Source organism: Suricata suricatta, chromosome 8 (assembly GCF_006229205.1).
Source record: "Suricata suricatta isolate VVHF042 chromosome 8, meerkat_22Aug2017_6uvM2_HiC, whole genome shotgun sequence".
In the NCBI taxonomy this organism is placed as follows: Eukaryota; Metazoa; Chordata; class Mammalia; order Carnivora; family Herpestidae; genus Suricata; species Suricata suricatta.
In genome coordinates, this window is record NC_043707.1 from 64245746 (window position 1) to 64272055 (window position 26310).

The following is a 26310-nucleotide window of genomic DNA, read 5'->3' on the forward strand; positions in this document are numbered from 1 at the left end:
ACTTTTAACAGTGCCAAGCAGCAGGGATCTAGACATTGTCTGGCCACAGTCTGATCGACTGTGATATCACAGAGAGATTATTTACTATAGCCAGTCTGCCTTCTCTTTTCCTTGGAAGTAGTAATAATTTTTCAGCATTTTTCAATGAAGGATATAATTCTATATTTATTCAAAAATCTGCACATAAACTAAAAAATTTCTCTCTTCCCTGTCTGATAATATTGGTGATACTTACGCAAAATAAGTATTTATCTAACACATCAACCTTTAAGGCATTTTTTGTGTCACCATCTAATGTTAAGCATACTTTCCTTGCCAAATTGCTGACCTGGACACACTTAAAGCCCTTTATGTTTCAGGGGCTCTAAGTGGAATCAATTACTCTGTAGACAGAGCAACAACTCCCTGGGTCTTGGAAAGCAAGTGTAACGTTTTCTCCTAGGTGCCTTCAACTCCAGTGCAAACAATCGCATCCCAGGCTGGGCTAAAGATGTTAGAGAAAATGACTCAGGCGGGAGTCTACAAAAAAGGAGGCTCGCGTGGTCTCGTTCTGCAAATATAAACTTTGTAGAGTATTGAGCTGGAAGAGACCTCAAAGAGAAACCACTAAGTGCAGCTTTCAGCTTCTAGGAAAGAAGAACAAGAGCTAAAACTGGATGTGCTATTTCAGTTCAGGCTAAGGGAGAAAGCCAAAGTTTTGCAAGATTTTCTTTCTTTTAAAATGAGTGTATTGCTATGGTTCCACAGGCTATATGGAAATACGTAGATAGTAAACACTAAATGCAAATGCAAGGCTGACTCCCCTAGAAAAAGGTGGGAGATTCTACTCTCTCCCTAAAACCTCTCCAGTCTGTCTTGGAGGTAACCAAGGAGTAATAATAAAGGAATGATGGCGAATGACTTGAACAAGGCTTTCTACAATGACACGAGTTAACATTCTATTGCCTGACAATTTTTTTAGGAATGCCCAGGAGAGGAAGCCAGAAGTAGGTTCCAAAAACCAATGCTTAAAAAACTAGTGGGGGGGGGGGTGGAAGTCTGATGATATTGTTTTATTTCATTTTTGGTTTCTCTACCCTTGGGCGGGACTCTGTTTCACGAACATCTTCTTCACTGTGAGAGCAATCTTTTCTGGAACCACAGGGCTGCATATGTCATGCTGGAATTCTCCCAGGGGTACACTGCCAGACTGGGGCAGCTCTTCCTCAGTCACTACCCCCAGGGCGGCTGGCCTGAGCCAAGTGACCTTCAGACCTGCGGACAGACACCTGCATTCGCACCACCTTTATGGGATGCGACCCACGCTAAGGGCTCTGTGAGGTGGGAAGACCAGGCATCACTGCTTTCGGGGGAGCAGACGAACCGCAGCTGGGATCGGAGCCCTGCTCAGCTTCACGCGGCTACCTGGCTGCAGACCCGGAGCCTTGGGCCCTGTGGGCGAGGCGCGGGGGAGCCCCAGCCCGGAGCCCCGACCTGCCTTAGAGCGTGTCATTGCTGCCGCTCGCACCGGCCGGGACAGCACTGGTTCACCAAACGGCCGAGAAGAATCCTTTCCCTCCACCTCGAGAACTGCTTCCAAAGCGCCCCCGCTTTCTTTCCCACAGACCTGCCCACTCGGACGTCGGGGCCGCCGGCCTGGGTGGCCCGGGGACCAGGGGGTTGGGGGCTGGGAGGCCGGGGGACCCGGTTCGCACAGCACCTGGGTGCCGCCGGGGCCGAAGGGCAGCGTGGCGCTCGGCGGCGCGGTTGAATCACGCGTGAATCACCCGCGGAGTTTCCTAGCCAGAGGGGGCGGAGCAAGGGCGGGGACGGCCCGGGGGCCGCCCACCGCGACGGCCAGTGACCGGGCCGGGGGCGGGAGTGGGGAGGGGCGGCGGGGGCGGGCTGGGTGCCGGCCGAGGCGCGGGCCTCCACGCGACTCTTTAAAGCGCGCGCGGCCAGGGCTCCCCCAGACTCGGGGTTCCCCGCGATCTTTTCCGCTCCGGCCTGTGCCCAAAGGGCCCTCCAGGCCAACCCTCCCAGTCTTGGGGCGCAACCGAATCCTCCCGACCTCGCCGCCAGCTCGGGGACATGGAGACCCTCACCGGACCCCGGATGCCCTGCCCCGAGGACACCGTCGCTCGATTGCTCTTGCTCTGCTTGGTCCTTCTTCAGGTGACCGGAGCCTCAGGTGAGTGGCATCCGCCCCCGAAGCCCAGGGGCGCGAGGGAGGAGAGGGCTGGCCCGCCGGTAAAGGCAGCTCTCACCGAAGTCTGAACGAACGCGGCCCCCCGAGGAGCGCAGGCGGGAGTTGCAGGGGAGTAGGCAGCGTCCCCTTCTGCTGGAGAGGCTGGCTCGGCGTCAGTCCGTTGGGCTTGCATAAATGGATTGTGGCTCCCGCTTTAAGTTTACGAAAGTGTTTTCCAGTGATCCGCACCTGCACTGGTCAGCGTGCCGCGTTTGGGTATCATCCTTCAGTGCACGTGCACTTTCCCTGATAGAGCGAGAGAGGCCTTTGTAGTTTCTTGATCGTCTTTGTTTTAGATTGAATTGGAGGCAATCCTGTTGCAAAAAGTCGTTCGGATTGGCGCAGGCACCACATTGTACTTATTGGGGTGGGGGGAGGTGGAGGGGAAAGAAGCAGGGCAGAGACTGTGACCTGTTGAGTATTGGCAAGGCAGACCTTAATAATAAAGCATCCTACCTGAATACATACGATGGTGTGACAGGCCACACTCCTGCCTGGCTGTCTAAAAGTTTCTGAATAGAGACTTGCTAGATAAGAATGGGAAAAGTCGAGATTTGACTTTCTTATGGTATGCAGCCCTAAACCTCTCTCACCCATGTGGTATCTGCTCTCTTCCATAACTTACCCCAAACCCTTCTTACCTAGCCCCCCCCTCGTGAGTGGACCCTTTGGAGTCCTGCACTTCCCTGGCTGGCCTTGGAGCTCTCCGGAGGCTGAGGGCTCCTGAGCTGTGCTTCTAGGTCAGGTTATCACAGGGGTTCCCCCAGGAATAATTTCAAACAAGGATTTTAAGGTCCTTGCCTGTTTTCTTAGATTACAAGGTCAATCTTGCCAGGAGGAAACCAAGAGAATTTAATTAATAAATTTAAGTAAAACTGGAAGATTTTTTTGTCTTGATAATTCAGTAGTGCATGAGGCTTTTGTAGTTGGAAAAAAATTAATATGAAATTTATAGTGATGTGAGGGACGGGAAGGTGTTTTATACCATCAACATTAAATCATGTACTGAATTCACGTAATAATAGTTGTTTCTCTGTTGTTCAAAGGCACTACAGATATAGTGGTAGCATATAATTTAACCTGGAAATCAACTAATTTCAAGACAATTTTGGAATGGGAACCCAAACCCATCAATCATGTCTACACTGTCCAGATAAGGTAAGCTAGGTACAGAAAGAAAAAAGAAAAGAAAACTAAGGTTTTTGATGTTTCCACTTCCCTGCTCCGAATACAAACTTTAAAGCTGATTAATGGATGGGAGTATTTCACAGACGATAAAGAGGGCATTGGTGGTAATCTGCAGGCCAAATTTCATAGTCTATGAAGCCTGCAATATTTCCTCAGCTTACACTGATAGAATGTTTTACATGTTTGGGGGCATGATGGAAGATTCTCAAATGGAGTGTGAGACATAGCTGAGAGAACCTTCTTGGCGCACCTGGTCTTTTTCCTCGCTGTCTAGACTGTGAGCTGGATCTAACATGTTGAGGAGGCGGCAGGGAGGTGTACAAATGTATACATTGCCCTTAAGCAGTGTTTGATTCATTAATCTTTAGACACGGGTTCAAAATTCAGTTGCGTCCATGATCTCGGAGGAGGTCAAATCCGTGACTCACAAAGCCCGGAAGAAATCCTCCTCTGTCTGCACTCATCCATCCGGCTCTGATCGGCAGCTCTCTCTAAGAGCCGGTGATTCGCACGTTCAATCTGCATGTCGGACGTGTGCCGTCTCTCTTCCTTGATGGTTTTCACCATATTCTTGGTGAGTTTGGGGTTTCTGAAATGTTCTAGGAGGCTTGCTTGAGATCTTATTAAATAGAAGAGAGCTATTTTTAACACTAACCGAATAGAGGCACAATAGTATCACTGGCTAAGAAATAAAGGTGTTTCGCTGTTGTGTTTGAACAGAGCTTCTAAGTACAGAGTGCGTCTTTTAGGTGGATGTTCTTCTTTTTCAAAATGAACTTTGTGACGACTGTTTGCTAGACAAGGAGGAGAATCTGTGTGTCTGTGTGTGTGTGTGTGTGTGTGTGTGTGTGTGTGTGTGCGCGCGCGCATGCGTGCATAGAGCTAAGGGGGTTTCTTAACCCCAGGGAATAATTATGATTGTGGTCAAACTTGTCAATTCAGATTCCACTAATTGAGAATTAGCAATTAATTCTTCTGATACAGAGTTGAATTTTACTTTAGTAAAACACCTTCCTTCTGGATCATGAAAATGTGATTTTAGGAAGAATGCTTACTCCTAAATATACTCAATCTTACATTTGGTGAACATGCAGAAACATTTATGATTTACTTGATTTTTATTTTTTACTCTTTTTAAAAAAATCACTTCCCCTTCACAATGGTAAATGATCCCCAAAGATTATTCTTTTTATTTTTAATTTTAGAGAGAGAGCATGAAAGCAGGAGAGAAGAGGGGGGTGCAGAGGGAGAGGGAGAGAGAATCTTACAAGCTCAATCCCGTGACCTTGGGATCATGACCTGAGCCAATATTAAGAGTCAGACCCTCAACTGATTGAGCCATCCAGGCGCCCCTACCTGATTTTTAAACCTAAGCCTTTCTTAACCCTAAGTTCTTAGACTTTGCAAGGCTGCTAATATTTAAACGAACGCGTCCCCAGGACATGCACACATCCTAGCTGAGCTGGAGCTTAGTGGTGCCTGCTGGTGGGGAGGAGGACTTCTGCCAGGAGAGGGATCTCCCCATACCCTTGAACAGTCCCCACCCCACCCCTGCAGGAGGCCCAAACTCTCCTACAGCCTCCGCATCAGTAAGTAGGGTTCCCCTGGTGAAAAGGACCATAACAATCCTCTTAGAGAAGAGGATGCTGTTGCCGTGGGAAGGTAAGGGATTTATTCGTGACTGCCTGCCCTGATAGTGCCCAGCCAGCTCTGGAACCAAGGTCGCCCCCGGTGCCCATACCACCACCTGCTTAAGTGGATCTGCTACCGTCTGCTGTGAGGCCCCGAGGCTGGGAGGAGGAGGAAGGCCATTCCCACGGCATCTCCTCTATGGGCTTTCTTCCCTCCCGGCTCTCTGTCTCTGGAGAAAACATTTTAACCTACTATCCCTCTTCAGCCATCCACCCTCACTGCCGCCTGTCCCCCAGCTGCCTGGGGCTCCAGCTGCACTTTTCCCCTCTGCAAACACTCTTCAGCAGTAGTTGGGAAGTGCTGTTGGTTCACATCTTAGCGCCCAACCATCACCTGTAATGCCCATTCCACAGAAATGTTCTGAATTCTAACACTAAACTTCCAAAGCTTTTAGAAAATAACCTCCTTCTAAATTGGTGAATCTGGATTCTGCTGGAATTTTTTAGTCATTCAGATGGGCCATTTATTATTTCCAAATCAGAAGGGTTTGCAATACCTAGAGGAACTTTGAGGGCTTTTAAATATTAATGCTGGCAATAGCATTTAGAGGAACTTCGTACAGAATTGCCCCTTCATTACCTGTTCACATGACTCACTACGTTCAGACATCCAGGCGCTTGTGCTAAATTTCGCCATAGGGGACTGTGATTTCTACAAGTGAGCTGGGGGGTGGGGGGACAACACCTATCTCTGAGATGGAATGTAGCCACAGAGCCCTGCGGTCCTTCCTCTGTTCAGCTGAACAATGTTTGTGCCTTAATGATGGAGAATCATCATGCTCTGACTCCCTCTTTCAAATAGAAGTGATATAATTATTTAAAAATGCATTTTAGCTATTCTGGAATTGAGACAGCCTCTTTGCTGTCTCACAGAAAGAGAAATCTAAGAAACCAAAATATTTCTGTGTCGATCTCCGTTTGTGACTTTTAGGGCAAAGAGTGTGTTTGCCCACCCCCCCTTAGCCTGGATATTGAGTTCAGATTTTTAAAAGAACATGTACTTGTGGCTCTCATGTGTGGACGGAGACAGGTGAATCCTATGGCAGCTCTGTTTTCCCCCTGATTCAGCCCGTAATTGCTATCCGCCTAACACTCAGCAAGGCCTGGCTATGTGTGAGCCCTCAAGTTAGCCCTGTTGCTTAACAGGGGGGCACAAGGGCACGGACCCTGGTACCAAGTTCACAGTAAGTGCTTTCATGGAGGTATCAGTGCTGGGAACAGGAAAGAGAGAGGTCGATTCTGAGAAAGGAGATCTGGAGATTCCTGGAGAAAGTGAGACTGGAGCATGGTCTTGAATGATGGGCAGGGCTCTCCGGCGGCCCCTGATGCTGAAGGAGACAATGATGTGGCTGTCAATATACGTGGGACAGAAGTCTGTGGGTCCAGTAGCAGGGACACTCATCTACAAGTTGTTTTGGTCCTTCAGAATAATTTCATGTTTGGTGGTTCTTTAGACTATTTCCTCTTGAAAGGCGTCTTACAAAAGAAAGATCTGTCTTAGTCTCTTAGTCTTTCAGACTCTTAGATCCTGCCTTTATTGTTACGTTGTAAACTTTTACGGGCTATATTCACATCTTGTAAAGTGAAGAAGGCATGCAATATAATGAAATGGACAGACCTGGTCCTCACCTCATCAGCTATGTGACCTTGTACACATAGCTCTGAGCGTGTGTCCTTATATATAAAAAAAAATCCAACTCCTTCCTGGAAGGATTATATCAAATGGAGTCGCCTCTGTAAAGGGCCGTGTCATATAGTAGATTCAATAATAAATGAATCTACTATATTCAATGACCAGTAATGGTCACAATCAAGTGTAAGATATAGAATATATTATTATGTAGATTATGTTATCACTACACTGACTATATTCCACACAGAATATAGAATGTGATAAAATAAGTGTGTTCTACAGTGCTATAACAAGTAATTGGGTCTCGATGGGAAATTGCTCTCTCTCCCGTGTAACTCCCGTGTAACCCTAACAAATTGCCTACATTTTAAGAAAGACATTTAACGAATGGTTAAGAGCACAAACCTGGCAGGCAAAGGTGCTGTGTGGCTCAAAGTCCTGCTATGTGACTCTGAGCTGGTCCCCCAATCTCACTTTGCCTCAGTTGCCTTATCTGGGAAAACTGAGTAATTACAGAGCCATCCCCAGGTTGCTGCAAGGACTCAGGTACATCTAAAGGACTCGGCATAGCAAACGCCTCCTCAGACTGCTTGTGGGTGGTATTTGTGGAACACGGCCCCACAGCCAGAAAGCAATCTGTGTCAGATGCAGATCATAATGCTCTTCCTTCCTACAGCCCCAGGTTGGGAAACTGGAAAAGCAAATGCTTCTACACCACAGACACCGAGTGTGACCTCACCGACGAGATTGTGAGCGATGTGAATCAGACATACCTGGCACGGGTCTTCTCCTACCCAGCTGATGCCACTGATTACACCGGGGAGCCTCAATTTAGAAACTCCCCAGAGTTCACACCTTACTTAGAGAGTAAGTACCCAGTGCGTAATAGCCTTGCATTCTCGGTCTGAATGTTTTTGTGAGCTTGTGACTCACAGGGGCTGTTCAAAGAGGAACACTCATGCGTTGAATTGCTAGACTCTACTCCTGAAATCATTATAGCACTATATGCTAACTAACTTGGATGCAAATTTAAAAATAAATAAATAGGGGCATCTGTGTGGCTCAGTTGGTTGAGCATCCAACTTCAGCTCAGGTCATGATCTCATGGTTCGTGGGTTCGAGTTCTGCATCAGGCTCTGTGCTGATGGCTAAGAGCCTGGAGCCTGCTTTGCATTCTATGTCTCCCTCCCTCTCTCTATTCCTCCCCTGCTTGCTCTGTCTCTCTCTTTCAAAAATAAACTAAAAATTAAAAAAAATTAAAAATTAGAATAGTCATCCTTAAATGCATGCTCCTTCTCAGATATCAGTAAGTGTCACAGCGCTGTTGGCTTGATCCAGGTGTGCTAGGAGGTGTCACAGAACGTAAACTCTGGAGTTGCTAACAGTGTCATCGAGTAACTGTTTTCTGTCACCGGGCCCTCCCAGCAACTGGCTGGCTGGAGGGGCCAGGGAGCAGGAAGTGCACCACCAAGGCTGGAGAGTCACTGTCGAGGAGGATATTTAGGAGATTATACATTACAGGTGCATCTAAATCTCCTGAATTTTCTCTTCCATTATCAGACCAGAACTCTCAGTGTAGGGTTTTCACTACCAGTCACAAATCCAGGGGGTAGGCCCCGTGTCCCTCTGAGTCCACATCAGGCTCTCGAACCTTTTTAAATAACCTGATCACAATCTGCGTCACGTGAGCTGTGAGGCTGTGCTGGCCCTCAAGCCAGCTCCCAGCCTGCCTCCTTCCTGCTGGTTTTGAAAACGAGGAATGCTTTCCTCCCCAGCCTTTGTCCCAGTAAGCTGACCTGAGCATCTAAAAAGGGAATGCAGAGGATTGCTGCCAAGTAGGAGATTGCAACTTTTTTTTTGTTTTGGGTCAGGACTGTGGTCCTGAACTAGGTATTTTAAATAAACAGACGCAGCACATCACGCTGGGTGAGATCAGCTGTGCTTTTCAGAAGAATTAGAATGAAAGGTTAGAATGGACATGTGTCACGTTTGTTATCTGGTGCTTTTGTATTTAGCCCTGCAGCGGCCCAGTGAGAACGCTCTCCCAGCAGGGAGGGCGAGAGGGCAGAGGCAAGTCACCGCCTTGCCCCTCTGGTATCTACTTGGAAATAGGGCACAGCCCGACCCCCAAGCAAATCTGTCTGCCTTCCCTGAGCCCATTGCCACAGCCTGTCTTCAGACTCCTCTGTGACCTTCGCTCACGTGTCTCTCTGGGCCCTCAGCTGGAGCTCGGCCACCACAGCCACGGCCCCCTCGGTGATGCTGTGGCCTCAGTGACACTCAATCCCCTTTTAGATTTCCCGAGTTTTTTATAAGCCACTTCAAATCCTTTCTTGATGTAAGATTGAAAGTATTTTATATATTTTGTATGTGTTCACACAAACACACATGTATAATTGCATATAATTCATGTTAAATTACTGGGATTATTCGACTCTCCTTCGGCCTAGGCACAGGACACAGCCAGTTACCAAGGACATTTCCTGGGCTTTCCCACAGCCCGTAAGTTACTGCATCTCAAATATGGAACCGTACACAACTGTGTGTTCAATACCACAGCCACTTAGGAGCACGTGGGTGGCTCAGGCAGTTAAGCATCCGACTTCCGCTCAGGTCATGATCTCATAGTTTGTAAGTTCCAGCACCGCATCCGGCTCTGTGCAGACAGCTTAGGTTCTGTGTCTCCCTCTCTCTCTGCCCCTTCCCTGCTAATGTGGTCTGTCTCTCAAAAATAAATAAAAGTTAAAAAAAATTTTTTTAATACAACAGCCACTAGCCACATATGCCGCCAAGCACTCACAGCTAAATGCCGCAAGGATAAGATACACACCGGACTTTGAAAAATATGTCCAGAGTTTTAAATATTGATTACATATCAAATGGTAATATTTTAGCTATTTTGGATTAAACAAAATATATTATTAAAGTTAATTTCAGCAGTCCCTTTTTACATTTTCTTTTTTTAAATGTTTTTGTTATTTCTTTTTGAGAGACAGAGAGAGAGAAAGCACAAGCAGTGGAGGGTCAGAGAGAGAGGGAGACACAGAATCTGAAGCAGGCTCCAGGCTCTGAGCTAGCTGTCAGCACAGAGCTCGACGTGGGGCTCAAACCCACAAATTGTGAGATCATGACCTGAGCCAAAGCCTGATGCTTAACCAACTGAGCCACCCAGGCGCCCCCTCCCCCTTTTTTACATTTTCTAGTGTGACTACAAGGAAAATTAAACTTATGCTATGGCTGTTATATTTGCATAGGGTGCCCTGCTCTGGAGTCACGGAGTGTCCTGCAGGGAGCAGATTCTACGCGGCTACTTTACGTGGAGGGACTGGCTTGTTATTAAACGCGATAACTAAATGCGATCCTACCTGGCATAGAATTCTTTGGTTTCCCAATGAAGTTCATTTTCTGTGTTTTAGCAAAGCTCGGACGGCCAAAGATTCAGAGTCACGAACAAGTTGGGACAAAACTGAATGTGACCGTACAGGATGCACGCACCTTAGTCAGGATGGACGGCACATTCCTAACCCTGCGAGAGGTTTTTGGCAAGGACCTAAGCTACACACTTTATTATTGGAAAGCTTCAAGTACGGGGAAGGTGAGCATTCTTTCATTTGGTTTTCGGACTTGTTTTAAATTGTGGATCCTTGACTGTACAGCCACTTCTTCCCTCAATTCAAAGATGCCAGAGTGAGGTGGTTGTAAGAGCAGTGGGGTGGAGGGTGGGGGTCCCTGCTCCCCCTGCTCTCCCTGGGACTCTGGGAAGGGCCCCTCGCAGGGCTGGACCAGGCCATCTCTGAGGCTCCTGCCAGCTCTCCCATTTCTTCCTTTCTTGAGGATCCCAGAGACAAAATCTGTTTTCCATTCAGCGAATGTTTCATTCCTTTTTCCCTTTATAGCAAATATCTTCTAGAGGAGCTAAATCGGGGTGGATGTGCTGAAGTTGGGTATTTTTGGTCTAGGAAGAAGCGTCCTTAGCAGTTATCAGGGGGCACTGATGAGCCAAGTCACAGCTAGTCCTTTGTATGTCCGGTGTGCCCATGTAGGCTTTTGCTTCCACAGTTGACTTAGTGAAGGGGAGAGAATTCACTCTGAGCCCAGATGAATTAAGAACTCTTGGTCTTTTCACAGAAAACGGCCAAGACAAACACGAATGAGTTTTTGGTTGATGTGGATAAAGAAGAAAGCTACTGTTTCAACGTCCAAGCAGTGATTCCATCACGGAAAATAAACCAGAAGAGTCCAGAAAGTCCCATCGTGTGCACCAGCCAAGATAAGGGTGTGTCTAGAGGTGAGTGGCTCTGCCCGTTATTCAGCTGGGAGGCATGGGGACCTTCCAGAGTTCTGGCTCCACCCTCAGAACCAATACTTTTGTTCGGGGAGAAAACAGCCTTGTTTTTTGTTGTTGTTGCTATTTGTTTGTTTGGGTCGCGTTGCTTGGGGGGATACTCTTACAATTTTAGGCATTTGAAAATGTTTCAGTGTTATTCCTTTATATGAGCTAGTGTTTTCATGAGCACCTACCATATGCCAAGCTCACTGCTGAGCAACGGACATACGGTGCATGTTGAGGATTTAGCACCAAATCACAGATTTTTCTGCGCATTTTTTTCATACTTAAATTCTGATCCTGGGAGTTATGGGGGAGTTTCTGGACCAGCTGCACCCAGTAGACATTTGTGAGCACCTGCTATGGGCTGCTTTCTCAGAAGACAGAAATTCTAACCCATGAAGGGAAGAGATTACATCTAGCAGATAAACCTGCATGAGTGTGTGTGCACACACGGCGCCCAGACCCCTCGTGAGGACTGGTTTCTAACGGGAAGTGCTGCAGGGGGTTCAGACTCACCCATGAAGCTGAAAGCCTGAGTCTCCCTCCAGGCTTTATAGGGAAAGTACTCCGAGGACATTCTGGGATGTAAAGAATCACAGGATAGCTCCTTGCTAAGATAAGATTTAAAAATTTAAAAGCACTTTTAAATAAATTTTCTCCTGTTGCTTGACCATAACGGAAGAAAGGGGCTGGCCTTCCCTCTGGTCCTGCACCCCTCTGGACCATCATGACCCACAGTGCTCACAGCCGTCTCCTTCAAGCCAGCCGGGGTTCTGTGCCTCTCTGTCTTCATGCACACCCAGATCGCTGCTTCCCTGCCTCTGCTCCATCTACTGAAATGTGTCCTTTGGGGACATATCACATGTCTCCTCCACCAAAGAGCCCTCCTGTTGCCCCAACCAATGATCACTTCTACTTCACCTGAACCCTGCCAGCACTCTGCATCTTGCTCTTTGCACTGATTATTCATCTTCTACTATTATAATAGTTGCCAGCAAACCGAGCGTTATTTTTAGCCACTTGTTTCCAACAGCTGTTCTTCCTCCCATTTACATGTACTGTTTCCTGGCTGTGAACATTGTCCAGTTTATTAAGCTAGCCCATTAAATGATTTCACCACTGTCAATTGCCCTAAAACATCTTCGGTTTGACCCATTCTTCTCTAATCAAAATATGTTGTGGTGGAAAGAGCGGAGGAAAGAAATGGCAAAGTACGCAAACGCAGGCTAGTGTAATTTGGAGTTACGCCCTCAGTTCTGCCCACTGAGAAATGGGATTCAGGCTCTCACCATTGACTGGGGCCTTGTGTTTTCCAGAAATGCTCTTCATTATTGGAATAGTGGTGCTTGTGGTCATTGTCCTCACCGTCATCCTGGCGGTGTCACTCTACAAGTGCAGGAAGAGGCGTGGCGGGCGAGGCGGGAAGGAGAGCACTCCGCTCAACATTGCATGAAGAACACGCCCTTGGAGCCGCCGACCCCGGCGCACTTTGTGCGGCACTGTGACCAAGAACTTTTAAGAGAACAGAATATATGGACTCACAAATGAGTATTTGGGAGCATGGAGACTCTTGGGCTCAACGATAGCTCTTTATCGGACCGATTCTCCCAATTAGCATTCTGGTTTCGACGTCAGCATTAGCTACTGTGGAATGTCATGAACGGTACAACCAATTCCAAGTTTTTAAAATTTCTGTTTTAACACTATGGCACCCTTTTGCACATATCCTGTTCTAGAATGTATATTCTGTGCCCAACATGAAACCAGGTTGTCTAATCAAAAAAACAAATGAACATATGCCTTAAAAACAAAAATCCTGGGCAGACTTTTGGAAAGCTTTTGAGAAGCTGACTTCAAATCGTGTGGGAGAGTAAAATGGAGATTGGGTGGACCTGTCTAACCTATGTCTCTCCTTTTGTGATATATGGTGTTTAGTATCTTCTGCTTCTATTTTGAGCTCTCTTAGAGGTTCAAAAACAGTTGGCAAACTTTTCTGTGAATGTACGAAATGCAGGAGACTTCTGTGCGGGGCACATTCTTAAAGCACCTTAGGGGTTAGCACTTTAACTGACTTATGTGCTGTTGATTAAGCACTTGACAGCCAACTATGTATTTATAAGACTACTATACAAACCACAGAGAGTATGATTTAAGGTACTTCATGCTTTTATGGTCAATATTGTATATATTTATATAATTTTAAGAGGTTTTATACATGGGGATTTTCTATTTATAGAATATTGTAGTTTGTATATATGGAGATAATTTATTTAATATACTTTTATATAAATAAAGGTGACTGGGAATTGTAGCTGTTGTCTTGGTTATATCTTCCATGTATTGTTTATGATTTGGCCTTTCTATCAGTTGGCGCTGCTGCAGTAACAAATGGCCCCAAAATTCTCAGTAGCTCACAATGGCATTACCTGGAATTCTCACATACATTAGTTGCGTGGCTGCAAGTTGACCACAGCTCTTCTTAATTAGTTTCTCATTCTAGGACCCAAACCAAAGGTGAAGCCTCTGTTTGGGTCAGGGCAGAGGGAAAAGCAAAATAGTAGAAACAACAGCCACGTCATCAAGCTTTAGGCCACTTCTTAAAGCTTCTTCTCTCCCACTCCCTCTGCTCCCTCCACTACTTGTGTGTGCACTTTCTCTCTCTCTCTCAAAATAAAATAAAATAAAATAAAAATTAAGAAGAACTTGATAAAAAAAATAACTTCTGCTCCCATGCCACTGCCCCAGACAAAACACCTGATCACGCCGGACAGTACTCTGCCTGCAGGGAGGTACCGCCATCACATGGCAATGGCAGGGACCCTGGTGTCACAGAGAAGAGAGAAAACGATACAGTTGACTGCAGATTTAGAGGATGCGATTTCTTCCCATGGGCACCAGTTTGAGTTGGAAATGAAAGCCGGAGAGGAGAAAGGAAAAATTCTTAGGATTATGGTCTTCAAAGAAAATCGGATAAAAGGACAATATAAGAGAAGTGGAGTCTGTAGAGTTCATTATAAGTAAACTAAACTGAGCACCTGGAAAACTCAGTCCTTTGAGCACCCGACTTTGGTTCAGGTCATGATCTCACAGTTCCTGAGTTCAAGCCCCACATCGGGCTCTCTGCTATCAGCTTGGAGCCTGCTTCGGATTCTGTGTCTCCCTCTCTCTCTCTTTCTCTCTCAAAAATTAAATAGGATAGAATAGAATAGAATAGAATAAAACAAACTAAATAGAGAGCTCTTTGTGGGTGAGACTGGGTCTGGCTCACTTCTACTGCCCCGTTATGGTGGAAGGGCCACCAGGCTCTTAGTTGTGGCTCTAATTGACTGCATTACCTCCCTCCAAAGTAGAGAACTAGAAATATTCAAATATAAATAAAACAGAGGAGAACAGTCTTGATCTCACGAATGTATTGGAAGAGGATTCTAACACTCGACGGAGGTGAGGTTCCCAGCAGGTGGCCGGGCCACGCCCTGTCTGCTCCTATGTGAAAGGCTCCGCCGGTGCAGTCTAGGAGAAGCCTCCAGATGGCACACCCACCTGCAAGGGGCCCCACCAGGGAGACCTGAGCAGACACTAAAATAGGTGAAGAATCCATTCACTGTCCAGCTATTTATAAATTTTAAGTTCATCTGTTCCTTCTCTCCAAAGAACTCCAAGCTTTATCAGTAACATTCTAAACATGAAATGTTTGATAGTACATCACCATCTGTGGAAGAAAGGGCAAAAGCCCCTTTGCCGTTCCCCTACAAATGGCAGCCTGAGAGGAAAATAAATGGCAGACACTTTGGAAAAATCAAGGAGAGCAGGTCGGCTTACTGGGCTAGTTTTGTTGGTCTGCTTGCCTTAAGCTGTCAGTATGGATGTGGGAGGGGTGATGGCCCACTTGCAGCGTTTCCATTGTGCCAGAGAAAGAAGGGGGTGCGTGTGCAGCGGAGGGAGTCAACAACGGAGAGCTTGGCAGGGGGCATATCCTGAAGAAAGAGCGCTTGGGCCAGTACCCGGAAAGCCTGCTCACACAGGGCTCACGGGGACAAGAGCTTAGTGCAGTAGCTCGGGGCCAGAACCCGTCCCAGAGAGGGCCTCTGACGGAGTGTTTCCATCAGGCCGCTCTTTCCCCGCCAGGGATAATCACAGCATTCCGCGATTGCTCGGCCTCCTAATCTAAGGAATTTGAATGGTCCCACTGAAGAGAGCACTGGCCGAGTGAAAGCAGGTCTGGGTACTAATTGGCTGTTCAGAGCGAAGGAATTCATGACCGATCCCAGTGAGGCCACGTTGCAATGTTCCGGAGGCTTCATTCCGCACATTGTAGCCACGCCTCAGGTTCCCCCACCTGTCCTTTTCGCTGAGACTAAACAGCTGCTGCTAAAATGAACACAGCAGTTAGAGCTGGAAGCAGAAACCCTGGAGTCATGGTTGGGGGGTATCCAGAGATTCCTGCCCTCCAGCGGGGCCAAAGTGTACTTCGTTACTTATCCCGGCTCTGAAAGTATCATAAAGCTAATCGTTACTACACTCACCTTCCTGGCTTTGAAAAGAGATTTTTATGGTTTTAAATTATTGATGAACTCCAAAGACATTTTACCCTAGTTACAGCTGTTGGCTTATCCTCTAAATATCTGTCTCTTAAAGAAATGAACAATGATCTCTGTCCATGAACTAGGAAATAAACTCGTTCCCAAATGCAATTTTTACCTGTTCTGGGACATGTGTAATTAGTGTGTTATTTCTTCTTCCATGTCTGCCTGTGGTTTGTCACTGTTGCAATGTGACTTTCATTCAGAAGCTTATAGTGGATAATTGTTCTTCATTTTTCTTAGCACTTGACTTAATTTTCACTTAGGCTCCCTTTGCACCAGCTGGTGGAAACCATCCCGAGTGATGTGGCGATTCCCTGGGACGTCCACTTTTTCCCTAGACTTGTGTCCACGGCCATTGTTCCTGCCTCATGTCCCTCCACTTCCATGTCTGTCCTCTCCCTGCAGCTCGGGAAGTCTCTCCTGGGCGGAGGGTGGAGCGCTGGCGGTGGGAGGAGCCTCACTGGCTCGCGTGGCCGCGTCTTCCTTAAATCTGCTGTCTATGCGCTAGTCCTCGCTGTCCAGACTGTCCGGAACCAGAAAAAATTCCACTTTTCTCCGCTTTCAGCTCCTGTTATCTCTCCAGAACAAGGATCACAGGACTGCGGTCTGACTGAACAGGGAGAAGGGTCAAGGGTATTTCAGAGCACATCATCCCACCGTTCTAGCTTAAAAAAAAAAAAAAAAGGATTTAAAAATCATTACGTTAAGATGTCAGTGACTCATCATAATATTTTACCTAGAGACATACTCTTAAAAAGAATGAGAGAGTCCTGGTGGCATTTTACTCATCAGCGGTTGTGGAGGCAGAAGAGGAGCCTTCCCTTTCCTAAATCGGGCCACACGCAGGTCTGCCGCTCGGTAGGCGTCCCCCGTAATATGGCCTACACTTTGGGGCACCTGCGTGGCTCAGTAAGTTAAGCATCGGACTCTTGATTTCAGCTCAGGTCATGACCACATGGGTTTGTGGGATCAAGCCCTGCATCAGGCTCTGTACTGACAACACAGAGCATGCTTGGGATTCTCTCTCTCTCTCTCTCTCTCTCTCTCTCAAAATAAATAAATAAATAATTTTTAAAAAATACTGCTTACACCTTGCTCCATGCCTGGGTTCCTACTTGTCCACATTTTTAATATCCTCCTCGGACCAACAGCTGCCACACTACTCCCTTTTAAAGGGAAGCTGTCTGCATATCGGCAGATATTAAATCTTGTGTGCACATCTGATTCCCTAAAAGAAACTATATTCATTTTCCTGGATACTTCCAAACCATTGCTACGTTCCAATGTCAGCTCAATCCAATGGCTCTCCAAGTGCGGGGATCCCCAAACCAGAGGCATTAGCATCACCTGAGAGCTTGTTTAAAAAGCAAATTTAAAACCCTGACCTCACACTTTATGGAACTAGAAATCTGTGCAGGTTTTTCTCAGTTTTATCGAGAAAGGATTGATATACATCACTATATACGTTTAAGGCACACAGCATGATAGTTTGATTTTCACGTAATGGTTATCACACTAGGTTTCATTACCATCCATCAAGTGACACAGGTAGGATAAACGGGGGCGGGGGATCCCCTTGTTCTGTGAACTTCTAAGACGGACGCCCTTAACAACTCTTCTGTGTGCCTCACAGCCATGCCGAGTCATCCTGTTATGCTTTCTGGCCCGACTTAGTTTGACTTCATCTTCTAACTGGATCTCTGTGCTTTTGACCACCTTCCTCCAATTCCCCTTTCTTGCCAACAACCCCCACTCTGGTAACTCTGGTAAGCGATCTCTTTCTGGGATACTGGCGGTGGTATTCTTGTTAGAGCCCACATGTAAGTGGGATCATAGAGTATTTGTATTTCTCTGACTTATTCCATCGAACATAATGGCTTCAAGGTACATCCATGTTATTACAAATGGTAGAACTTTCTCGTTTGTTTGTTTGTTTTATGGCTGAAGAGGATTTCATTGTACCACTGCTTCTTTATCCATGCCTCCATTGATGGACACTTAGGTTGTTTCCATGTCTTGGCTGTTGCAAATAATATTGCTATGAACATGGGCGTACAGGCATCTTTTTGAGTTAATGTTTTTATTTCCTTTAGATATATTCCCAGAAGTGGAATTGCTGGATTGTATGGTATTTCTATTTTTAATTTTCAGAGACTCCTCCGTACCATTTCCACAGAGGCTGCACCCATTTACATTCCCACTGCAGTGACAAGGGCCCCTTTCCCCAACATCCTCACCTGCATTTGTTTTTTCCTCTTTTTGACGACGGCCATTCTGACAGGTGTGAGGTGATGTCTCATCATGGTTTGGATTTGCATTTCCCCAATGACCAGCAATGCTGAGCATCTTCTCATGTACCTCCTGCTGGCCATCTGTATGTCTTCTTTGGGAAAATGTCTATTCAGGTCCTTTGCCCATTTTTTTAGTTTGTTTTGTGTTTTGATGCTACATTATATCAGTACTGTATATATTTTGGATCTTAGTTCCTCACTGGATATTTAGTTTGCCAGGGTTTTTTCCCACTCTATAGGTTGTCTTTTTACTTTGTTGATGGTTTCCTTTGCTGTGGAGACACTTTATATTTTGATGTAGTCCCACGTGTTTTTTATTTCGTTGCTTGTGCTTTAGGTATCATTTCCAAAAATTCACTACGAAGGAATTTTGTTCCTATGTTTTCTTCTAGGAGTTTCATGGTTTGAAGTCTTACATTTCAGTTTGTCATCCACTCTGAGTTAATTTTTGCGAGTAGGGTAAGACAGGAGTCAGCCATCTGTGTTGTTACAAGAAGTCCTCCAAGTAATTCTAATGCCCAATAAAGTTTGAGAACCACTGGCTTAATCTATTATTTACTGAAGTAAGAGTAGCTCTATACCCCGATGGGGCACTCCTAGCCCTTGAAAAGGTCAGAATGCAGCCTGCTGTGAAGCCAAAATCAAATTAACACAGAGAGCAGAGATGAGATTCTCCATCTATAGGCTATCTCGGCCGGAGGACATTTGTCATGTAGGAGTCTCTTAGGATTTTTCCTGTTGCAAGGAACAGAAACTCTTTCAAGAGAGCTTAAATAAATGAAATTGGAAGCCTGTTTTCTCTTTTGTCAAGTGCACTAATTGGCCTAAAGCTCTTCAGCTCCTTTTGGCCTAAATTACATGATTACACATTATTAGAGCATCAATAATTAACTATTAAAAATAACACTCTCCCTTTGGGGAAATGAAAACATTTTAAAAAACAGGAATATTAAAACTGAGAAACTGAAATTCATCTTGAACATGCAAAAGTTAATAAACTTAAATAGGGTTCTAAAACAAAGCTTTAAGGAAAAGGTTCTTGACCTACATTCTTTCTCCAACTTGTTTTTCAAACACCGCCAAAAAACCATGCTCCATCTGCAAAGTAACTTTTGTTCTCCTAGCACGTATCAGGCCAGAGAATTAGAGCCAGAACGTTCAGAGCAGCGGGAAAGTGCTTTTCCCTAGCCGAACTGCAGGTGGAAGAAGTGTGGTTGATAACTAAGATTGTGGCGCCACCTTCAGTTCTTGAGGAGGATCGACAGCGTAACCAGACTGCTTACAGACTGGGTGAATATGGGAGAGGTAAAACCAAACCCCTGTAAACGCAGGAGGAATGGCCAGAATCATTGAACCACAGTACCTTCTCCAAGCTGCTGCAGCTCTACCTGGGAGGGTCTGTGGTCCAGAGCTAGAACCCCACCCCAGATCCTCCTACTTCCAGTGCCGTCAGCGAGCAGCAGATTGAGCATGCTTTGCGATCTAATGAGAGATGGAAATTCTCAAGCCCCACTCCAGCCCTACAGAATCAGAATCTTCAGTTTCCAGGTGATGTGTACCCTCACTGAGGTCTAAGAAGCTATGTTCCATGTACTCTCTCAACTACTGAGCCCACTATTCCCAATTTCACAAAAGCAGTTTAGGGGACAGAGTGGAGAAGGAAGACAGACACCTCATCAATGATAGAACGGCACAGACTTGATGAGAGGATAGCATTTATAAAATTAAATATCAGCATGAATTAACCCATGCCAAGAGTAAAAGCAGAGCCATGATACTACAAATGTTACACTTTCCAAAGACACACTTTGTTGGGGCACCTGGGTGGCTCAGTCAGTTAAGCGTCTGGCTTCGGATCAGGTCATGACCTCATGGTTTGTGGGTTCGAGCCTCACATCAGGCTCTGTGCTGACTGCTAGTTCACAGCCTGGAGCCTGCTTCAGATTCTGTGTCTCCTTCTCTCTCTGACCCTCCCCTGCTCGTGCTGTCTCTCTCTGTCTCTCAAAAAAAAAAAAAAAAAAAAAAAAACCACACACACACAGAAAGACGCACTTTGTTATTTTCCAAAGACAATACCTTGAGGACCTCCGCCTCATCCGCAGCTGTCCAAAGACCAAAAGCTTTCCTGCCTCAGTTCTACTGGTTCATGTGCCCTGCTTCTACAGACCCACCCTTCAAGGCAGTTCATAATGTTTCCTGGATGTCAGTCAGAAGCTTTCCTCTCCTGGATTCCCAGTCCCTCTCCCTACCACCCCTCTAGCCCCTTACACTCCTTCTCAGGACACTTAATATTGTACAAAATAATTCTTTACTTGTCTTGGCTCCTTTTCTAGATCATAACTGCCTTGAAAAAAAAAAGCCATAATTATGCATTTGAATTCATTAATGTATCCAACTACCAAGCCCCTAGTTTGTGCCAGGAATTACACATTTGATTAAAAAACAAGCACAATTCCAGCACTTACAGAACTCATATGTTTGTAGAGTGCAATGTCAAATAATGATAACAGAATAATGGGTAATCGATAATTTGATGGAGAAAATATAGGGTGTTTGGGGGCCATCAAACAGACTTGGAAGAGCTATTTCAAAATCTCGGCTAAAGGGACACCTGGGTGGCTCAGTCGGTTAAGTTCCTGATTCTTGGTTTCGGCTCAGATCATGATCCCACAGTTTGTGATTTTGAGCCTGGCATTGTGCTGATAGCACAGAGCCTGCTTGGGATTCTCGTTCTCTCTTTCTCTCTGCCCCTTTTACCCAGTCACACTCTCTTTCTCCCTCTCAAAAAAAAATAAATCAATTAATTAAAATAAAATAAAATAAAATAAAATAAAAATAAAATCTCCAGGAAAGGAGTCAGAGTTAATCAGGCAAAGGCGGGAAGACAGGAGAATGGGGGAAGGGAAGAGAGAAAGCTTGCATCATTAAAACCATATCTTGGGCATCAGGTAATACCAAAAATAAAGTATGTTTGACATGTTTGGCATTTGTGTTGTCTCAAACATCCCAAGTCAAAGCCATTTGGCAAAATGGCTGAATAGAGTTAATTTTTCTTTAAAATATATCTTTTTAAGAAAAGACAGTTTTTAAAAATTTTTTGTTTGTTTGTTTGAGAGCAGAGAGAGACAGCATAAGCAGGGGAGGGTCAGAGAGAGAGAGACACACAGAGTCTGAAACAAGCTCCAGGCTCTGAGCTAGCTGTCAGCATAGAGCCTGACACGGGGCTGGAACCCACGAACCGTGAGATCATGACCTGAACCGAAGCTGGACACTTATCTGACTGAGCCACCCAGGGGCCCCAAGAAAAGACAGCTTTTAAAGCATTGGCTCTAGGCATTTTTTTATTTAGGATTATTGTTAATGTTTTAAAAACCATTTTCAGAGAATCAGAACGATCAGATTATTGAGCTTTCTCTTCCATTCTACAAACTAGAAGATGGAGCTTTACCTGAGGCAACAGAAAGTTCTATGAAACTGAACATCATGAATCAAGGCCCAGTTACTCACTTTGAGTTTTTTTTAAATATACTATTCCTTTTATTGATAAAACAAGCACGCTTTTAGGGAGAAAAGTATATACGTAGGGACATAAAAACATCTTTATGGTTTTCCAGTTAAAAATAAGATACATGTTTCTCCTGTCCTTCCCAAGACCCCACTCATTTGATACTAAGTTAACTTAAACAATTTAAACTATGGTGACAAAGAGAAAAGACCAGAGGAAATTAATGGACTAATGATTTCAGTAAATGATGTACGAAGGCATAGAAAATGATTTACATGGAAAAGGAAGCCATGCTCTATGTGTGCAGAGGAGGAAAGGGGAGGAGGAAAATTAATTCGCCTTCCTAGAGATCTAAAGAGACTCAGACACGAAGACTTGCCAGATATGGCAGGGGATGATCTCTAGGGGAGTTGGGGCAGGGGGGTAGGAGAAAAAGTCTCAACAGCAAACTGTATATTAACAAAACAAATACAAGAGGCTGAGGAATATACAAATTTGTATGGCAAAGTGGTCTTCAGCTTAAATTCAGCATTCCCGCTGATCATCCTATCAGGACAATAGAATAAGGATATTTTCAGACATGAAAGACTTCAAAGAATTTTCCTGCCGTGCACCCTGTCCCAGGAAGCCACTGTAGGATACATTCCACTCTAAAGGAATAAACTCAGAGTAGAGGAGGACGTGGGATTCGATGCAGGAGAGCTCAGCTGGCCTCCAGAACCAGAAGGAAGGAAGAAGCCAGAAGATCTCAGAAAGACCATCCCCAGAAAGTAATAAAACGTTGATACAGAGGCACAGCTGGAAATAATTAATGATTATCTGTTACGATAATTACGGCAGATAAAGAAGGCGATCAGACACTAGAGAGAACACAGATGAACACAGTTCTCTGCTTGGCTCTGCAGTGAACCCTGTTATGCATTCATCAGAAAGCAAACGCCAATTATTCATTCAAAGTGATTTATCTGAGGACCACCTGGGTGGCTCAGTCAGTTGAGCCTCTGACTCTTGATTTCAGATGAAGTCATAGTCTCGCAGTTCCTGAGTTCGAGCCTCACCTCGGGCTCTGTGCTGACCGTGAAGAGCATGCTTGGGATTCTCCCTGACACACACACTCTCTCTCAGAATAAAATAAACTTAAAAAAAAAAACATAAAATGATTTAACTGAAACTTCTGCTGCATTCTCTTGGTTGCAGCAGTATTCTATAAATGGGTCCAAGATAGCCCCTGTAAATTAGCCTAGAATGGCCTGTTTCTTTCTTCACAGCAAACTAGGACCATTAGCCCAAAGCCCACCAGTGCCAAACTCAAATCCTTACACATCCATTTGCTTTAAATATAGTAAAACAAACAAACAAACAAACAAACAAACAAAAAACCAAAAAAACCTCCCATATTTTTAGCCAGTTAGAGCCTACTTATTGTACATACCCCATGAAACTGCCTTGAACGTCTGCCAACCACAGACAAGACAACACTTCAGGGGTAAGAGACCCAAACCACGGCTGCGCTTTGGAGCAGCTGCTGCTGAATGCCATCACCTAGACACAAGAGTCCGTCTGATTTCCCCTCCCTCCTCCCCACACCGGAGTCCCTTTGTCCTGTCCCCTCATGGGTGCTGGCCCCACACCACTGTCTCTGGACCTAATTTCTCCTTAGTTCGGTCAGGTCTGTGAAGGCCGCCTCATGACCTTCACAGTTACCACTTCCTTCTGCTTAAAATGGTCTTCCCCCAAATGTCCGCTCCCTCACTTCCTTCACATCTTTTACGCAAATATTATCTTTGGGGCGCCTGGGTGGCTCAGTCAGTTAAGCATCCATCTTGATTTCTGCTCGTGTCATGATCCCCCCAGTTTGTGAGATCGAGCCCCACATCAGACTTTGTGCTGACAGCACAGACCCTGCTTAGGACTCTCTCCCTCTCTCTCTGCCTCTCCCCTGCTCATGCCCGCTCTCTTTCCACCCCCCAAAATAAACAAACATTAAAAAATATATCTTTACAGTGAGGATCACCTGCCCCCCTATCTAAAATGAAAACAAATATCTATACTTCTGCATTGAACGTAGGTTCACTTTCGAGATCTTTGTGACTAGAACAAAGCTGATCACATGCTTGAATCCCACTCACACACGTCTGTCTCAAGTCCTTTAAGATTAACCTAAACGGGTTTTGCAGTTAGGAATCCAGATGCAGAAAAAACAGCCATTCCCAAAACCCTACATAACTGTTTGTGGGTCCTTGGTGGAGTGAGCTGACATATAACTATTTTCCTTTCTTGAGAAGACCTCACTGCCCCGAGACATCGTAAACCCCAAATATTTTACTGCTTCCTTTGAAATTTGGGCCTTTCCTTTTGATACCTTATATGTCCCTTGCTGACTATAGTATTGTGATACACCACACCTCAATAATCAGAATTACAAGTGATAACATTATACCAGGACATTCTAGAACCTTAGGGATTTCATATAATTTCTAGAACAGTCATTGCATTTACCCATACAAGATAACCTAAGGTTTATCATTGCTTAGTTGATAATGCTTCCCAAACCAAATAAACAAGCCTGATTAGTCAAAAAGGCTTCATTTAGATTTCGAATTTTGGGAAGTTTGTAAAAAATAAAAAATTTAAAAACTTAAAAAATATATATATGTGATATATATTTGTCTAAGTGGGATCATAGATCATTATAAACCTTTTACCCAAGTCGGCAATAAGAGATTCAACAGGAGGTTAGAGGTGTCAACAAAACATAGCTCTTTTAATATTAATTCCATTGTCTTAAGTAATCAAAGACCTCATAAAGACAGAACATGGAAACTGCTTTTCCTGGGTAGATAAAGTAAAAACTTTGTTTATTTGTTTATTTATTTATTTGAGAGAGAGAGAGAGAGAGCATGAACAGGGAGAGGGGCAGAGGGAAAGAGAGAATCTCAGGCAGGTTCTGCACTCTGCATGGAGCCCAACGTGGGCCTCAATCCCACGATCATGATCTGAGCTGAAATCAAGAGTCGGATGCTCAACCAACTGAGCCACCCAGGGTTCCCCAAGAAAAAACTTTGTTTATAAATTCTTATCAAGATTAGACCAAATTCCAGCTTATGTCTGGAATTTTTTTTTAAGTGTATACTAATCTCTTCACCCTACTGTGGGGCTCAAACTCATGACCCCAAGCCAAGATCAAGAGTCACATGCTCCTCTGACTATGCTAGCCAGGTGCCCCTCCACCACTGTACTTTTAAAACTCACTCATTCCAATCTCAGTCCTGAGCACACAGAAAACTCCTTTCCAGAGATTCCTTTTTCACCGACTTTCTACAATTTTCTTTTTACATTCAGATTTTACCTAAGTTTTCCCTGTCCTGTACAACCAGTCTTATTTTAGGACAAGTTTCTTTTTCTTCAACAAAAATATACTTCCATTCCTCATAGCTTTCTTACCAAAATGAAATCTTATTTTTCTTGCACACCGAGTTGTTTCCCAAATTATTTCCAGTATTCCTAACATTTTAAAAAATATTTTTATTTATAATTGAGAGACAGAAAGAGACAAAGTATGAGCATGGGAGGGGCAGACAGAGAGGGAGACACAGAATCTGAAGGAGGCTCCAGGCTCTGAATTGTCAGCACAGAGCCTGATGCAGGGCTCGAACTCACAAACCACGAGATCATGCCCTGAGCCAAAGAGACGCTTAACTGACTGAGTCACTCAGATACCCCTTATTTCCAGTCGTCTTAATTACAATTATTAGAATTACAAATGCTTAGAGATTTTAATTTCTAGTAAAAACTAAGTAGTAAAGCAACTGTGAGCTATTATACCAGAACTATTTAAGTCAGCAAATTTCTGAATATATTTCATTATTCCTAAAAACATTACTTTTCACAGTACTATTTTTCATAAAGCATAAAATATGTTTACTAACAGACCCAATTTAATATTAGATTCTCTGTAATAGTACAAAAGTAAATAAGGTTATTTTTAGTGATCAAAGTTTCCATATTTTATCCTACTTATATATAAAGTGAATTCAATCTGGTTTATCATCTAATCCCACAAAGCTTTAAAGTTCTAGGTTACCACAGATTTTGGAAGCCATTTATAAGTTTACCTACAGGGCTTTTTATCTATTAACCTACTTGTTTTTAACAATTTCCCAGACAAAAATGAACCATCACCTTAAGTCATTCTTATTTACAAGCTGCCACCGATGCACCACAAATTCAGGCAGAATAAAAGTTGATTACTGTATCAAATTTGACGATAACGCCAAAAGATATGCTGATGCTCAACAAACTTGGACTTTAATTTACAAGATTATCACCGATCATGTCAACTTGAAAAACACTTGGGTTAGTTTCTATTTTGGGGTTTTAGAATGTCCAATTTTTTAAAGTTTATTTATTTTTGAGAGAAGAACAAGCAGGGGAGAGGGAGAAGGAGAGAGGGGGGAGGGGGAGGGGGAGAGAGACAATCCCAAGCAGGCTCCCTGCTGTCAGCACAGAGCCCAACACAAGGCTGGATCTCACGGACCCTCAGATCATGCATGACCTGAGCCAAAATCAAGAGCAGGTCACTTAACCACCTGAGCCACCCAGGCACCCCAAGAACGCCCAATTCTTACAAGCACTTGCCTTTAAATCAAATGAGGTTCTTTTATAAATTACCTTTAGCAACCATCCAGAGGCCAAACATGGCACACACAGACACAAACAAAAACCTGATTAAGATTTGTACTTACCCTTGACGACAAGTAACCCTATGGAAGCTGCGAGCCAGGTTTGAACAGGGGTGCTTTGGTAACTTGGACCCCGTTTCACAGGTCAAAAGCTCCAGGAGTCTTTTGGTCTGTTCTTTT

At 44.7% G+C, this 26310-nt stretch overlaps 1 protein-coding gene across 1 annotated transcript; it reads left to right on the forward strand.

The window, feature by feature from the left end:
- Nucleotides 1-1972: 1972 nt before the first annotated feature.
- Nucleotides 1973-13374, forward strand: F3 (coagulation factor III, tissue factor). Its single transcript, XM_029949487.1, has 6 exons — nucleotides 1973-2170; nucleotides 3274-3385; nucleotides 7416-7606; nucleotides 10156-10334; nucleotides 10868-11027; nucleotides 12386-13374. Exons 1-6 carry the CDS (start codon nucleotides 2071-2073, stop codon nucleotides 12520-12522), a joined length of 879 nt encoding a protein of 292 aa, XP_029805347.1. The 5' UTR covers nucleotides 1973-2070; the 3' UTR covers nucleotides 12523-13374.
- Nucleotides 13375-26310: the final 12936 nt, after the last annotated feature.